General features: G+C 42.5%; 1 protein-coding gene across 3 annotated transcripts in view; it reads right to left on the bottom strand.

Annotated features, from left to right (window-relative positions):
- Nucleotides 1-15,099, bottom strand: part of NHS (NHS actin remodeling regulator) — a gene marked incomplete at its 3' end in the record, with an annotated part of 339,720 nt that overhangs the window by 25,813 nt on the left and 298,808 nt on the right. For all 3 annotated transcript variants that reach the window (XM_079727298.1, XM_079727299.1, XM_079727300.1), the window contains one exon: nucleotides 13,716-13,849. In XM_079727298.1, the coding sequence (XP_079583424.1) occupies nucleotides 13,716-13,849 (134 nt within the window). The remainder of the gene's footprint in view (nucleotides 1-13,715; nucleotides 13,850-15,099) is intronic.

The raw sequence follows: 15,099 nt of genomic DNA, 5'->3' as shown, positions 1-15,099 counted from the left end.
CTAAAGTACAATATTTGTGTACAATTCCTTTTGTCTTTCATCTACATGGTTGCTTTAGCCACAGCTGCTCCCCGGGAAGCTCCCGCATGGGGATGGGGTCTCAGACTTCCACGTTACTGTGGAGGGAAGAGCTTGAGGAGATCAAGATGGATACTGGCTTTTCCCAGTACACGGAGCGTTACAGAATGGCACACCCAGTCTATTTCTCTTCACTACGCATTCACCAGTTCCCCGTGTATAAATACCATTCCCCCAGTTATGCTGCTGAATGCCACACATCCATCCAGGCTGAGGAAGTGAGAGAGGGACTCAAGCCAAGAAGCAGCCAAACAAGCTCTTTCACGGATGCCGACTGTAGCCATGCTGCTTTCCCTCCCGCTGGGCCTCAGCATGCTCCTTCAGCCTTTCCCAGTTGTCCTTTGCTTCCTGTTTCTCTGTCACCCAACCCCCCATTCACTAGATCTTTCAGTCTGTGTGCTCTTTGTTATACCTCAAAATCCCCTGTCTTCTACCAGGCACCCTCTTAAATATATGTCTAACTTGACAAGATGGTTCTGTGGTCTGGCAGTTTTTATTTACCTTTGCTCACAAATGAGCCTCTGGGATGTTCTCTCCCCAGGAGCATCTCTCCTCAGAAGAATGTGACCATCTGTTGGTCCCTTGTACTCTGCTCTGTCATCAAAGGGCTGCTGGATGGAAATGTTCTTCTTAAAATGTGTCGAGCCATCTCTTCTAGGTGGCTTGCCCAGGTCACTCGACCTCTGGCCTCTGATTCTGCACATGTAGGGTGGCTGCTCTGTGGCTACTCTTGTTAGTACAGGGTTGGTTCTTCAGTAAATAGCCATATGCCTGCCGGTCTGGTCAGCTTTGGGGCACTCTCGCCACCAGAAGAGCCGCCCTGACAATCTGCCTGGGGACTTTCTCATGGCTCTTTGAACAAGGAGGCTGGGCACCCTAAAAGCTTCCTGTGTTACCACCTCTGTAGCATGGCTTATACCTCAGTGTTGCATGCCCTGGGATGTTTTTCAGTTCACGTTTCCAAGTAGAAAGATTAGAGTTATGGAGATGCCTAACTCATCCTGTCCAAGAGATTTCAAGATCGTCCTTAGTATCCTGAAGGTTTTTGCACTTGGCAAATGATTACGTCAGAAGCCATAGTCAGCTCCCAGTAGAGGTCCAAAGCATTGACTGTATTGTCACATTAGCTGCCTGGTTACATTGGCTTCCTACCTCGACTGCTAATCGCTTAGAAACACGGGGTCTGGCAATGGTGGCACAACCTGAGGTAGAATTGTAGACCTTTCAGCGAGCCAGGAGCCAGGGCAGCTTCTTTGCCAAAGTCAGTTTAGTTTAGACCTCACTGAATTAGGCTGTTGCCATCCTAACACCTAAGTCCATTCATGCATGTATCTGCCTGTGGTGGATATTCTCTGACTCACTACGTGCTTGCTTGCTTTCTTGCTTAGGAAGAAGCAATTCTTTAGGAAGGGAATGGCCAAAGAACACCACTGCAAAGGGAAGGGAAAAAAATGGGGGACAGAGGAGTGGCCAGGCGAGATGGCTCAAGTATAAATGAATGAGGAATTCTGTATGACGTACCATTCTGACTTTGGGATCAAGTGATGTAACACAGGAATTGTGTAAAAGGGAAGATTGTCTGATAATTTTCTATTCAGTACCTCAGAGGCTCTTTGACTTGAATATTTAAAGTTCCCAAGTTTATGCCTTTGCCCTCTTTTGGCAGTATAGCATACTGTTTTAATCCATGGCTGTGTCTTATTGCTCTATTTAAAATTATATTCATCAATCCATCAATAAATATTTGTGGTTAAAACAAAACAACAAAATTAAAATACTTCTTTCCAAAGTTACTTAGGTTAGCTATTTTCTTCCCCATCTCCTTCAGTGTGGTTAGGATATTCACTTGTAATATAGTTAGGTTTATTTGTTACTGCGTGTTTTCCACTTTGGATTCTCCTTACATTCTGGCTGATGTTAATTATTTATTTACGGGGGGGTATGTGAAACATTACCTTAGGTTCTAAGGGTTAGAGCTCCCAAAAATATACTCAGAGAAGTGTCACGCTGCCTTGACCCTGCTACCTCCTTCCCATCCCCCAGTCTTTCTACCCCATTCCCACCTATGCCCTGTTGGTAAACCAATCTCATTAGCTTCTGGTTTCTCTCTCCTATACAGTCAGTTCTGCTGTAACTCTTGTTTTGAAAAAGTGAATTTGTTCCAACGTGATTGATATCTTAGAGCACAAGTTGAGCTTAATGTGAATTTTGCGTCTGTTAAGGCACAATTTCACGTATGAGAAACTCTAGGTGAATGCAGAAACTGCACCCAGCTGACCTGAGCTGTATAAAAACACACAAAATACACACACCTCAAACACCTCTGTGCCCCCTCGATTCACCCCATGTCTTAGCAGCCACGCCTGTCCACATCTGCTATTACAGCCTGCCTTCTGATTTCAGGTACCCCTGCATCCACCGCGCCTCCTGACGCCCACTCCACAAGCAAACTTCAGGGCCTTTTTTAGGGAAAGTGACACATGTATTATGTATTTCTTAACCATTTCACATGTGTAAAATTGTGCTACTGTTTATTTATTAGGTTCCTATCTTTGTGTGTGTGTGTGTGTGTCACAGAAGCTTTTTGAGTGTTGTGCTCTGTTTTCTCTATAAACCCTTTGGTTTTTATTGTGCAGTTCTGCATAATGTGGAGACTTATAAGGATGGCTATGTTGTGCTATAGCAGAGTTGACTATTTCTTTTACACAAATAAGTGGATACCTGCATATTTTCATATATACCCTTCTTTGTAACATGAAGGGTAGCATACTGTGGACACTCTTTTGGGCTTTACCTTTGTCACTTTAAGAGTATGCCCTGGAAATCAATCCTTATTAGCTCATAAAAATCTTCCTCATTTTTTTAACAGCTGCATAGTACTACATTATGTGGATGTCCTATAGTTTATTCCATCACTGCATGTACATAACCACAGAAAAAAGGGTTAATATCACTAATGGATAAATACTTCCATCTGTGTATAGGCACCTTGGTTGTTTCCAATATCTCGTAAACAGTACTGCAATGAATAACCTTTTTGTATTATTGCAGGTGAAGGTTTGGTGGGATTGCTAGGGCAAAAAGTGAGTGCATATGTAGTTTTGTTAGGTACTGCCAAATTCCCTTCCAGATAGGTTGTGTAAAAAGTTTGTGTTTCGGGCTTCCCTGGTGGCGCAGTGGTTGAGAGTCCGCCTGCCGATGCAGGGGATACGGGTTCGTGCCCCGGTCTGGGAAGATCCCACATGCCGCGGAGCGGCTGGGCCCGTGAGCCATGGCCGCTGGGCCTGCGCGTCCGGAGCCTGTGCTCTGCAGCGGGAGTGGCCACAACAGTGAGAGGCCCGCGTACTGCAAAGAAAAAAAAAAAAAAAAAAAAAAAAAAGTTTGTGTTTCCACCAGCATTGTATGTGAGTACCTGTTTTTCCCGCAGTTTCACCAATAGAATGTTGTCATATTGTTTAATTTTTCCTAATCTAATAGGTGATAAATGGTATCTGTATTGTTTGCATTTCTCTAATTACGAGTGAGTTTGAACAATTTTCCCTAAGTTTAAGAAACATATTAATGTTTTTTCTGGATTGTCTGTTCAAGGCTCCCCCGCCCCATTTTTCTAGCAGGTTTTTGCTCCTTTCTTTGTCCCTGAATTCTAAGAAGTATTTATCTATTAGGGATATTAGTCCTTTTTTTTTCTGTGGTATATGTTTTTTTAAATTATTTTTTAACATCTTTATTGGAGTATAATTGCTTTACAATGGTGTGTTAGTTTCTGCTTTATAATAAAGTGAATCAGTTATACATATACATATGTTCCCATATCTCTTCCCTCTTGTGTCTCCCTCCCTCCCACCCTCCCTATCCCACCCCTCTAGGTGGTCACAAAGCACCGAGCTGATCTCCCTGTGCTATGTGGCTGCTTCCCACTAGCTATCTATTTTACGATTGGTAGTGTATATATGTCCATGCCACTCTCTCGCTTTGTCACAGCCTACCCTTCCCCCTCCCCACATCCTCAAGTCCATTCTTTAGTAGGTCTGCGTCTCCATTCCTCTCTTACCCCTAGGTTCTTCATGACCTTTTTTTTTTTCTTCTTAGATTCCATATATATGTGTTAGCATATGGTATTTGTTTTTCTCTTTCTGACTTACTTCATTCGGTATGACAGACTCTAGGTCCATCCACCTCACTACAAATAACTCAATTTCGTTTCTTTTTATGGCTGAGTAATATTCCATTGTATATATGTGCCACATCTTCTTGATCCATTCATCTGTCGATGGACACTTAGGTTGCTTCCATGTCCTGGCTATTGTAAATAGAGCTGCAATGAACATTTTGGTGCATGACTCTTTTTGAATTATGGTTTTCTCAGGGTATATGCCCAGTAGTGGGATTGCTGGGTTGTATGGTAGTTCTATTTTTAGTTTTTTCAGGAACCTCCATACTGTTCTCCATAGTGGCTGTATCAATTTACATTCCCACCAGCAGTGCAAGAGTGTTCCCTTTTCTCCACACCCTCTCCAGCATTTACTAGATTTTCTAGATTTTTGATGATGGCCATTCTGACCAGTGTGAGATGATATCTCATTGTAGTTTTGATTTGCATTTCTCTCATTCCTCTAATGATTAGTGATGTTGATCATTCTTTCATGTGTTTGTTGGCAATCTGTATATATTCTTTGGAGAAATGTCTGTTTAGGTCTTCTGCCCATTTTTGGATTGGGTTGTTTGTTTTTTTTGTTATTGAGCTGCATGAGCTGCTTGTAAATTTTGGAGATTAATCCTTTGTCAGTTGCTTCATTTGCAAATATTTTCTCCCATTCTGAGGGTTGTCTTTTGGTCTTGTTTATGGTTTCCTTTGCTGTGCAAAAGCTTTTAGGTTTCATTAGGTCCCATTTGTTTATTTTTGTTTTTATTTCCATTTCTCTAGGAGGTGGGTCAAAAAGGATCTTGCTGTGATGTATCATGGAGTGTTCTGCCTATGTTTTCCTCTAAGAGTTTGATAGTTTCTGGCCTGACATTTAGGTCTTTAATCCATTTTGAGTTTATTTTTGTGTATGGTGTCAGGGAGTGTTCTGATTTCATACTTTTACATGTCCCTGTCCAGTTTTCCCAGCACCACTTATTGAAAAGTCTGTCTTTTCTCCACTGTATATTCTTGCCTCCTTTATCAAAGATAAGGTGACCATATGTGCGTGGGTTTATCTCTGGGCTTTCTATCCTGTTCCATTGATCTATATTTCTTTTTTTTTCTTTTTTTTTTTTTGCGGTATGCGGGCCTCTCACTGTTCTGGCCTCTCCCGTTGCAGAGCAAGGCTCTGGATGCACAGGCTCAGCGGCCATGGCTCACGGGCCTAGCCACTCCACGGCATGTGGGATCCTCCTGGACCGGGGCATGAACCCATGTCCCCTGCATCGGCAGGTGGACTCTCAACCACTGCGCCACCAGGGAAGCCCTGATCTATATTTCTGTTTTTGTGCCAGTACCATACTGTCTTGATTACTGTAGCTTTGTAAGTGTAGTCTGAAGTCAAGGAGCCCGATTCCTCCAGCTCCATTTTTCGTTCTCAAGATTGCTTTGGCTATTCGGGGTCTTTTGTGTTTCCATACAAATTGTGAAATTTTTTGTTCTAGTTCTGTGAACAATGCCAGTGGTAGTTTGATAGGGATTGCATTGAATCTGTAGATTTCACAGTGTTGATTCTTCCAATCCAAGAGCGTGGTATATCTCTCCATCTATTTGTATCATCTTTAATTTCTTTCATCAGCGTCTTATAATTTTCTGCATACAGGTCTTTTTTCTCCTTAGGTAGGTTTATTCCTAGATATTTTATTCTTTTTGTTGCAGTGGTAAATGGGAGTGTTTTCTTAATTTCACTTTCAGATTTTTCATCATTAGTGTATAGGAATGCCAGAGATTTCTGTGCATTAATTTTGTATCCTACAACTTTACCAAATTCATTGATTAGCTCTAGTAGTTTTCTGGTAGCATCTTTAGGATTCTCTATGTATAGTATCATGTCATCTGCAAACAGTGACAGCTTTACTTCTTCCTTTCCGATTTGGATTCCTTTTATTTCCTTTTCTTCTCTGATTGCTGTGGCTAAAACTTCCAAAACTATGTTGAATATGAGTGGTGAGAGTGGGCAACCTTGTCTTGTTCTGATCTTAGTGGAAATGGTTTCAGTTTTTCACCATTGAGGAAGATGTTGGTTGTGGGTTTGTCATATATGGCCTTTATTATGTTGAGGAAAGTTCCCTCTGTGCCTACTCTCTGCAGGGTTTTTATCATAAATGGGTGTTGAATTTTGTCAAAAGCTTTCTCTGCATCTGTTGAGATGATCATATGGTTTTTGTCCTTCAGTTTGATAATATGGTGTATCACGTTGATTGATTTGCGTATACTGAAGAATCCTTGCATTCCTGGAATAAACCCCACTTGATCATGGTGTATGATCCTTTTAATGTGCTGTTGGATTCTGTTTGCTAGTATTTTGTTGAGGATTTTTGCATCTGTGTTCATCAGTGATATTGGCCTGTAGTTTTCTTTCTTTGTGACATCTTTGTCTGGTTTTGGTATCAGGGTGATGGTGGCCTCACAGAATGAGTTTGGGAGTGTTCCTCCCTCTGCTATATTTTGGAAGAGTTTGAGAAGGATAGGTGTTAGCTCTTCTCTAAATGTTTGATAGAATTCGCCTGTGAAGCCATCTGGTCCTGGGCTTTTGTTTGTTGGAAGATTTTTAATCACAGTTTCAATTTCAGTGCTTGTGATTGGTCTGTGTAATTTTCTTGTTTCTAATTGTGGCCTTTTCTTTTTTCGCCTAGAGAAGTTCCTTTAACATTTGTTGTAAAGCTGGTTTGGTGGTGCTGAACTCTTTTAGCTTGTCTGTAAAGCATTTGATCTCCATCAAATCTGAAGGAGAGCCTTGCTGGGTAGAGTATTCTTGGTTGTAGATTTTTCTGTTTCATCACTTTGAATATATTGTGCCATTCCCTCCTGGCCTGCAGAGTTTCTGCTGAAAAATCAGCTGATAGCCTTTTGGGAGTTCCCTTGTATGTTACTTGTTTCTTTTCCCTTGCTGCTTTTAATATTCTCTCTTTATCTTTAATTTTTGTCATTTTAATTACAGTGTGTCTTGGTGTGTTCCTCTTTGGGTTCTACTGTATGGGACTCTACGCTTCCTAGACTTAGGTGACTGTTTCCTTTCCCGGGTTAGGGAATTTTTCAGCTATTAGGTTTTCAAATATGTTCTCAGGCTCTTTTCCTCTCTCTTCTCCTGCTGGAATTTAATGTGAATTTTAGTATGCTTGATGTTGTCCCAGAGGTCTCTAAAACTGTCCTCATTTCTTTTTATTCTTTTTTCTTTTTTCTGTTCAGTGGCAGTGACTTCTACTACTGTCTTCCAGCTCAGTGATCTGTTCCTCAATATCATTTCGTCTACTATTGATTCCTTCTAGTGTATTTTTCATTTCAGTTATTCTTCATCTCTGTTTTGTTGTTCTTTATATTTTCTAACTCTTTGTTGAAAACTTCTAACTTGTTTTATGCATCCGTTCTTATCCTGAGTTCTTTAATCATCTTTACAATCATTACTCTGAATTCTTTCTCAGGTAGAATGCCTATCTTCACTTCACTTAGTTCTTCTGGGGTTTTTTCTTGTTCCTTCATCTGGAACATGTTCCTCTGCCACCTCATTTTGTTTAAGTTGCTGTTGGTATTTTTATGTATGTCGTAGGTTAGTTATGTTTCTCAACCTTGGAGAAGTGGCCTTCTGTAGGACAAGTCCTGTGCATCCCTGCAGCACACTCCCCTCTTGTCACCCAAGCTATATGCTCTAGGGATTCCCCCTAAGAGGGCTGCGTCGGTCCTTCTGTTGTGGTGGGCTAACTGTCTGGGTGGTCTGGTAGGCTTAGTCGGCCTCTAGTGTCATTGGTTGCCAGGCCCTGTGTTGTGTGGATGCTGCTGGTTGGTGGGCCTGGTCATGAGGTGGCTGACTGCAGAACCCCAGGGGGCTGGGGCTAGTGCTGGCTCACTGGTGGGCAGAATCAGGGTCCAGAAGACTTAGGGGCTATTCCCCCCCACCCCCCGCCAGTGGTGGGTGAAGCCAGGTCCTGGGGTTGGTGCTGGACTACTGACAGGCAGAGCCTGGTCCTGGAGACTGGCTGCAGGGTCCAGGGATCCCAGAGTGCTGTCAGATCACTGATGGGTAGCGGGGGCCAGTTCCTGACACAGTTGGGTATGAGGTTTGGGGTGTCCCAAAACTTGTGTTGGCCTGCTAGTGGGCAGGGCTGGGGCCCAGCTTGTCCCAGGGTTGGGTCTGGCCTGCTTTTGGCTGGCTGGGTCTGCAGGCTGTGGGATTGTGGTTTTCTGGCGTCTGGTATCTGCCCCCTGGTGGGTGAGGCTGGTCTAGTGGCTAGTGCAGGCTTCCTGGAGGGGAAGGCCAGCGCCTGCCAGCTGGTGGGCGGAGCTGGGTCTTGGCCCTCTGGTGGGCAGGGCCATGTCTAGAGGTGGCTGTGAGCTCAGGAAGTCTTTAGGCAGCCTATCTGCTGATGGGTGGGGCTGTGTCCCCACCCAGTTAGTTGTTTGGCTTGAGCTGTCCCAGCACTGGTACCTACAGGCAGTTGGGTGTGGGGCCAGGTCTTGGTGCTAATGAGCTAATGGCACCCACCAGCACTGGCTTCCATGGGGTAGAACAAGCTCCCAAATATGGCTGCTGCCAGTGTCTATGTCCCCAGGGTGAGCCACAGCTGCCCCCCACCTCTTTGCGAGACTCTTCAAGACCAGCAGGTAGTTCTGGCCCTGGCTCCTATGAAGTTACTGCTTTTGCCCTGGGTCCTGGTGCACATGAGGTTTTGTGTGCGCCCTTTAAAAGTGGTGTCGGGACTTCCCTGGTGGCGCAGTGGATACGACTCCATGCTGCCAATGCAGGTGGCCTGGGTTCGATCCCTGGTCAGGGAACTAGATCCCACATGCATGCCGCAACTAAGAGTTCTCATGCCACAACTACGGAGCCTGTGTGCCGCAACTAAGACCTGGTGCAATCAAATAAATAAAGTCAAGTCTCTATTTTCTGCAGCCCTTTGGGACTCCTGAAATTAAACCCCATTGGCCTTCAAAGCCAAGTGCTTTGGCGGCTCATCTTCCCAGAGCATTGCAGGACCCCTGGGCTGGGGAGCCTGATATGGGGCTCAGAACTCTCCTGTGGGAGAACCCCTGCAATATAATTATTCTCCAGTTTGTGGGTCACTCATCTGGAGGTATGGGACTTGATTATGTCAGAAGTCTGCCCCTCCCCCCCATCTTGTTGTGGTTCCTTCTTTATGTCTTAGTTGTTAAAGATCTTTACGGGTAGGTTTTGGTCTTTTTCATAGATGGTTGTTCTGCAGATAGTTGTGGTTTTGGTGTACTTGTGAGAGGAGGTGAGCTCAGGGTCTTTCTACTCTGCCATCTTGGCCCAAATTCCCTTTGGCTATTCTTGTATGTTTATTTCTCCATAAGAACTTTAGTATCAATGGGTCAAACTCCATTTTTAAAAAAGCTTATTGGTAATTTTTATTGGGATTGTGTTAAACTTTATAAATTAATTTAGAACTGACTTGTTTATAGTGCTGAATCATTCTATCCAAGAACAAGGGGTGTCCTTCCACTTGAGAAAGTCTAATTTTGTGTCTTTTAGGAATGCTTTCAGATTTCCTAATACAGGTTTTGCACATTTGTGATAAATTAATTCCTAAGTATTTAATCTTCTTTGTTATTGCTGTAAATGGAGTTTTCTATAACACTAGGTCTTCTAATTGTCTATCCTTTGTGTAAGTGAAGGATATTGATTTTTGTGTTTTTATCTGCTACTTATTGAATTCTTTTATTGTTTAAATTAGTTTTATAATTGATCCTCTAGAATTTTCCTGGTATAGTATCACATCATTTGCAACTAGATACAGGTTTACGTCGTCTTTACCAATTCTTATGCCTGTAATTGATTTATTTTGTCCAACTGCATTGATTAATCCCTCTAATATAATCCCTCTAATATAATGCTAATTAGTAGCAGATAGTGAGTATCCTTGCCTTGTTTCTGATTTTAATGGAAATGCCTCTAATGTTTCCCCATTAAGTTAGATACTGGCTTTAGAACTAAGGCATATATATTTTATCCTGTTAATGGAGTACCATTGAATTCCTATTTTCTCAAGTCTTTTTATAAAGAATAGGTCTTGAATTTTATTTAAGGCCTTTCCAGTATCTATGGAAGTAATCATATGGATTTTCCCCCCTCAGATCTATTAATATAGTATATGATACTAATAGATTTCCTAATATTGAACCAACCTTCCATTCCTGGAATAAATCCCATTTAGTCATGGTATATTAATTTCTCAGTATGGTATTGTATTCTGTTTGCTCACATTTAATTTAACATTTTTGCATCAATAATCATGAGTTGATATTGGTCTGTCCTCCCTCCCTCCCTCCCTTCCTTCCTTCCTTCCTTCCCTCCTTCCCTCCCTCCCTCCCTCCCTCCCTCCTGTCTTTATCAGGTTTAGGTATCAAACCTTCAGAAAAGGTTCATAAAAGAAATGGGGAAGTTCTTCATTTTCAATGTGCTGAAACAATTTATAGAGCGTTGAGATTATCTGGACTTTGAAAGTCTAGTAGAATTCCTCTGTGAAACCGTCTGGGCCTGGAATCACCTCCTTTGCCACCCTTGATGAGGGAGGACTTCCATATGGGCCTTCATTAGGAGATACCCCTTGAATTTTCAGCTTACAGAGCTGGGATTTAAACCTAGTTAGACCCATGGTCTTATCACTATATCACTGATACCTCAGGGACTTGGATTGCTTAATCATAATGATGATGATGATGTCTAATATATATTCAGTGCTTTTTATGTGTCAGGTACTGTTTACATGTATTAACACATTCAATCCTTGTTTTAAACTTATAAGGTACTATCTCTCATTATCCCTAAGACACTGAAATGGTTAACTTGTCCAGGGTCACATAGCTCGTAAATGGTAGAGCTTGGTCTTCAATTCCAGGCAGTTCGGCTTCACAGATCATGTCTTTTAATGACCAAAGTACAGTATAACAGTTTATAGAATTGTGGACGAGTGTATATCAGAACCTCATTATGAATGCTTTTTTAAAGGGGAAAAAATGGTTTAACTGAAGTCTCGTAAAGGAAAGAAGAGTTGCTGTTTACGAAAACGTCTGTCTAGCAATTTGGCTACAAATTTCCTATCCCTATACCTACAGCCTTTTCTCTTGCAGCAGTATACAGCCTCTGTAAGCTTAATGTATAGAACTGTGTTCTAGTCTGAGTCAGCTCCAGGTCTGAGGGATTCAACTTGAATGGAAATCTTCCAATGACCTTGGTGACTGAAACTCAATCAAACAAATGAAACAGTTAAAATTTCCCCAAATTACTTAGAAATACTAACTATTATTGAGATGGGTAAATTTTCTGGTTTACATAAGTATGACCTCTTATTAATGTTTGTTGGGAAAATGAAGCACACTCATTGCTATTCATTATTTTAAGCTTTTTCCTATAGTCTTATTTTGGTATTTAGACATTATTAAAAATTACGCAGATTAAGACAAAGGGTAATATTTTTATGTCATTTCTGTAAATGCTTAACATTCTTCTCTCCCACCACCCCCCGCCAAGAAAGCCAACTTAATGAGCCACAAAACATATTATAATGAATGGGAAAAATATTTTTAGCATTTTTATGCAGAAAATGCCTCATTAAAAGCAAATGCTGGGCTTCCCTGGTGGCACAGTGGTTGAGAGTCCACCTGCCGATGCAGGAGACGCGGGTTCGTGCCCCGGCCCGGGAGGATCCCACGTGCTGCGGAGCGGCTGGGCCCGTGGGCCATGACCGTTGAGCCTGCGCGTCCGGAGCCTGTGCTCCGCAACGGGAGAGGCCACAACGGTCAGAGGCCCACGTACTGCAAAAAAAAAAAAAAAAAAAAAAAAAAGCAAATGCTTCAGCAAGCAGATTTGAGCTTAATAGGAACTTTTGTCGAGCAGGGCTTTTATGACAAATCACTAGCATGTTGTAACTGCTCTGTCTAAAGACCTAGAAAGCCATAAGAGACTCTACCTTCCTTTCTTATCCCTGGGCTGCATTGCAGCAGTATGGTGAGTTTGACATGGCACTTAGTAGACACTTGATGAGCCTGAGGGACATGAAGCCTACTGTCCAGCCACGAGTAGGAAAAATGTCTGTGTACTGTTCAATATCACTCACTGTTTTATCTGGATATATCATGAGAGTCATTTAGATGAAATCTGTTCTCGGCTTGGTGTCTGGCATCATGTGACCCAAATATTTTGCATCTAATTTGCATATTGTAAAGCCATAAGGGTACAGGGTTTATAATCATACATATACAACCTTAATTTCAAATAAAAACCTCAACTTCTACTTACACTATTGTAACTTCTTTAGACTTAGGGCCTCAAACTGTCATGACAAGGGACCAGGGGTCTACCCATTCAGGCAGGCTGTGTGGGCTGATTTGGTCACAGAAACCATAGTCTCTCACCTCAGTGGTGCCCTACTCAGAGGCACAAAGTGCTCATCTGTCCCCAGTGAGCCCTCAGAAGGCACACCTGGGGTAATGGTGTTTCCAGGTATTCTGAGCTGGTCTCAGCTTCATCATCTCTGATCCATAATTGGGGGCTTGAGCTGAGTTACAGCCACACCCACCCAGGCAAGGCTGACATCACCAGTGGTGATGACATCACTCTGGTAACTGGTTACTCAGAAGAGCACCCTCCCTTATAGAATGGGGGAAGCGTGAAATTATGAGATGATTCATCTTCAAATGGTAATTTTTCACATCATATAAGTTCTTTCTCAGTTCACCCTACCTAGTCAGCCACACTATCGCCTGACTAGTAATAATAGTGGTTGCAGCAGTTAACATTTACTGAGGTCTATGTCAGGCATTGTGCTAAGTTCTTTCCATGCCTTATTTCATTTAACCCTCAAGCCCTATAAGCTAGTTACTATTAATATCCCCATATTACAGATGAGGGAACTGAGGGCAAGGAAGGTAAGTAACCTGCCCTAAATCTTTCAGCTTGTATGCAGAAGAATTATGATTTGAAGCAATTTTTCCCCTGATTTTATTTTATTTATTTTATTTTTTATTGAAGGATGGTTGATTTACAATATTATGTTAGTTTTGGGTATACAGCACAGTGATTCAGTTTGATTTTTTTTTTCTTCAGATTCTTTTCCATTATAGGTTATTACAAAATATTGAAAAGAGTTCCCTGTGCTATGCAATAAATCCTGTTGTTTATCTTTTTTATATATAGTGGTGTGTATCTGCTAATCCAATATTCCTAATTTCCCTGATTTTAGAGTCCTTAACTATTATTGCTTTACTGCATTGTGCAGCCAATTAAATAAAAAAAAAAATCTGTATCCCCACCCTGTTCCCCAGAAAAGAGGCATTCCTTTCAGGAATGAAAGGGGAAAAATTCTGTTTTCAAATGCCCATGATTAGCTCTTTCAGGCAGCCCAGTCTCCTTCAGTAGGAGGAGTGAAACTGATGTCCAAGACCCACTCATACTTCCCGCTGAGCAGGTACAGGGCTGCCGCCTGGCCATCAAGCTCACCGTTAAGAAGTGCCGGTCCTTAAGTTCGCGTCTTCTCTGGCTGTGAGCTGGGGGGTAGGCGGGCAGTGGAGGAGCTACTACGGAAAGGGGTGCAGCAGCTCTCTGCTCCCGGCGATCGCTCCGGCTCCGGTGTTCTGGGGGCAGAAAAAGCGATAATACAGAAACATACTTGGCATTTTCAATTTCTCTTTCCCCCTTGGGAGGATGAGCAAAAGGCTGGAAAAAAGTGACATTTTGCTAATCCAGCTCATTTGTATACCAAATAAGCTTTTCAGAATGGTTCTGAACTAAACTTTCACTTCATATGAAGTTGGACACCTGCATTTCAGTGGGTCCATCTCATAGTCATTGTACAAGATGGTTCACTCTAGGTTTGGAAAAAGTAGTATATTTCTCAACATGCCTCGTTTCAAAACAACATGAGCAAAAAGAAAAAAAAAAATCTAGAACAATGGTGCAAGATCTGCTGACATCAGTCCTGGAGTGGACCGTAGGCACAGACACACCAGAGCCTCCCAGAGTGGTAGCGACAGATGCTCACAGCCATCCAGTGGGTGATGGAGCCAGCTCACATTGGCTCAGGGGCCCGGATTGCTATGTGTTCAGGAATTTTGCGAGCCAGTTTTTAAACTGTTGGTAGCTTGAAATAGGCTATGGTGGGAGTATTTATATCACAGAAACTGGAGAGTCCTACACATCAGGGCTTTATTCATTTATTTCTTTATTACGCTTTTTAAAAACAGAGCCTGTGGCCTGCACACCGTTGCACCCATCTAAGCTCTGTCACCCACAACACTCACATGGCTTTCAAATCCTGGGTTCCTAAGAAAGTAAAGAAATCCCAGTGGTGACAGTTGTCTGATTTAGGAATAAAGGTACTTCTGGGAAAAACCAAGAAATTTCCATGTGTGCGATGAAGTGGTCCCGACTCACTGACAAGAATCACTGAGACATCAACAGCACAGCTTAGCTTTCTGGGTGTCTCAGTGAGCCCCAAAGCACATCCTACCCAACATACTGGCCACACCAGAGGCTTCCCTGCCTGCCAAAACCCAGCCCACACTCATGCCTAGGGCCTGAAATCTCGTGACTCCCACTGAATATGACCAAGGTAGAAATTTGTGCAGCAGATGTCTTAATCTGTCTTCTGTTGTTTAAAATTGCCATTACTCACCACATCTACGATAATAATTATGATGCCCAATATTTATTGAGCAATTGACATGCATCAAAGATGCTTTGCAAAAGCTTTTAGGTGCATTATCTTGACAACTGCATGAAGTAGGCACTGATAGTGTCCCTCTTGTGCAGATGCCTAAACCAATCAGGGAGGCTAAGTCATTGCCGAGCTGTCAGTGGTACACACTTGGCCCCAGGGCTCTGT

Source organism: Hyperoodon ampullatus, assembly GCF_949752795.1.
Source record: "Hyperoodon ampullatus genome assembly, chromosome: X".
In the NCBI taxonomy this organism is placed as follows: domain Eukaryota; kingdom Metazoa; phylum Chordata; class Mammalia; order Artiodactyla; family Ziphiidae; genus Hyperoodon; species Hyperoodon ampullatus.
Note: the sequence above shows the minus strand (reverse complement) of the source record. Positions and strands in the feature narration are given on the sequence as shown.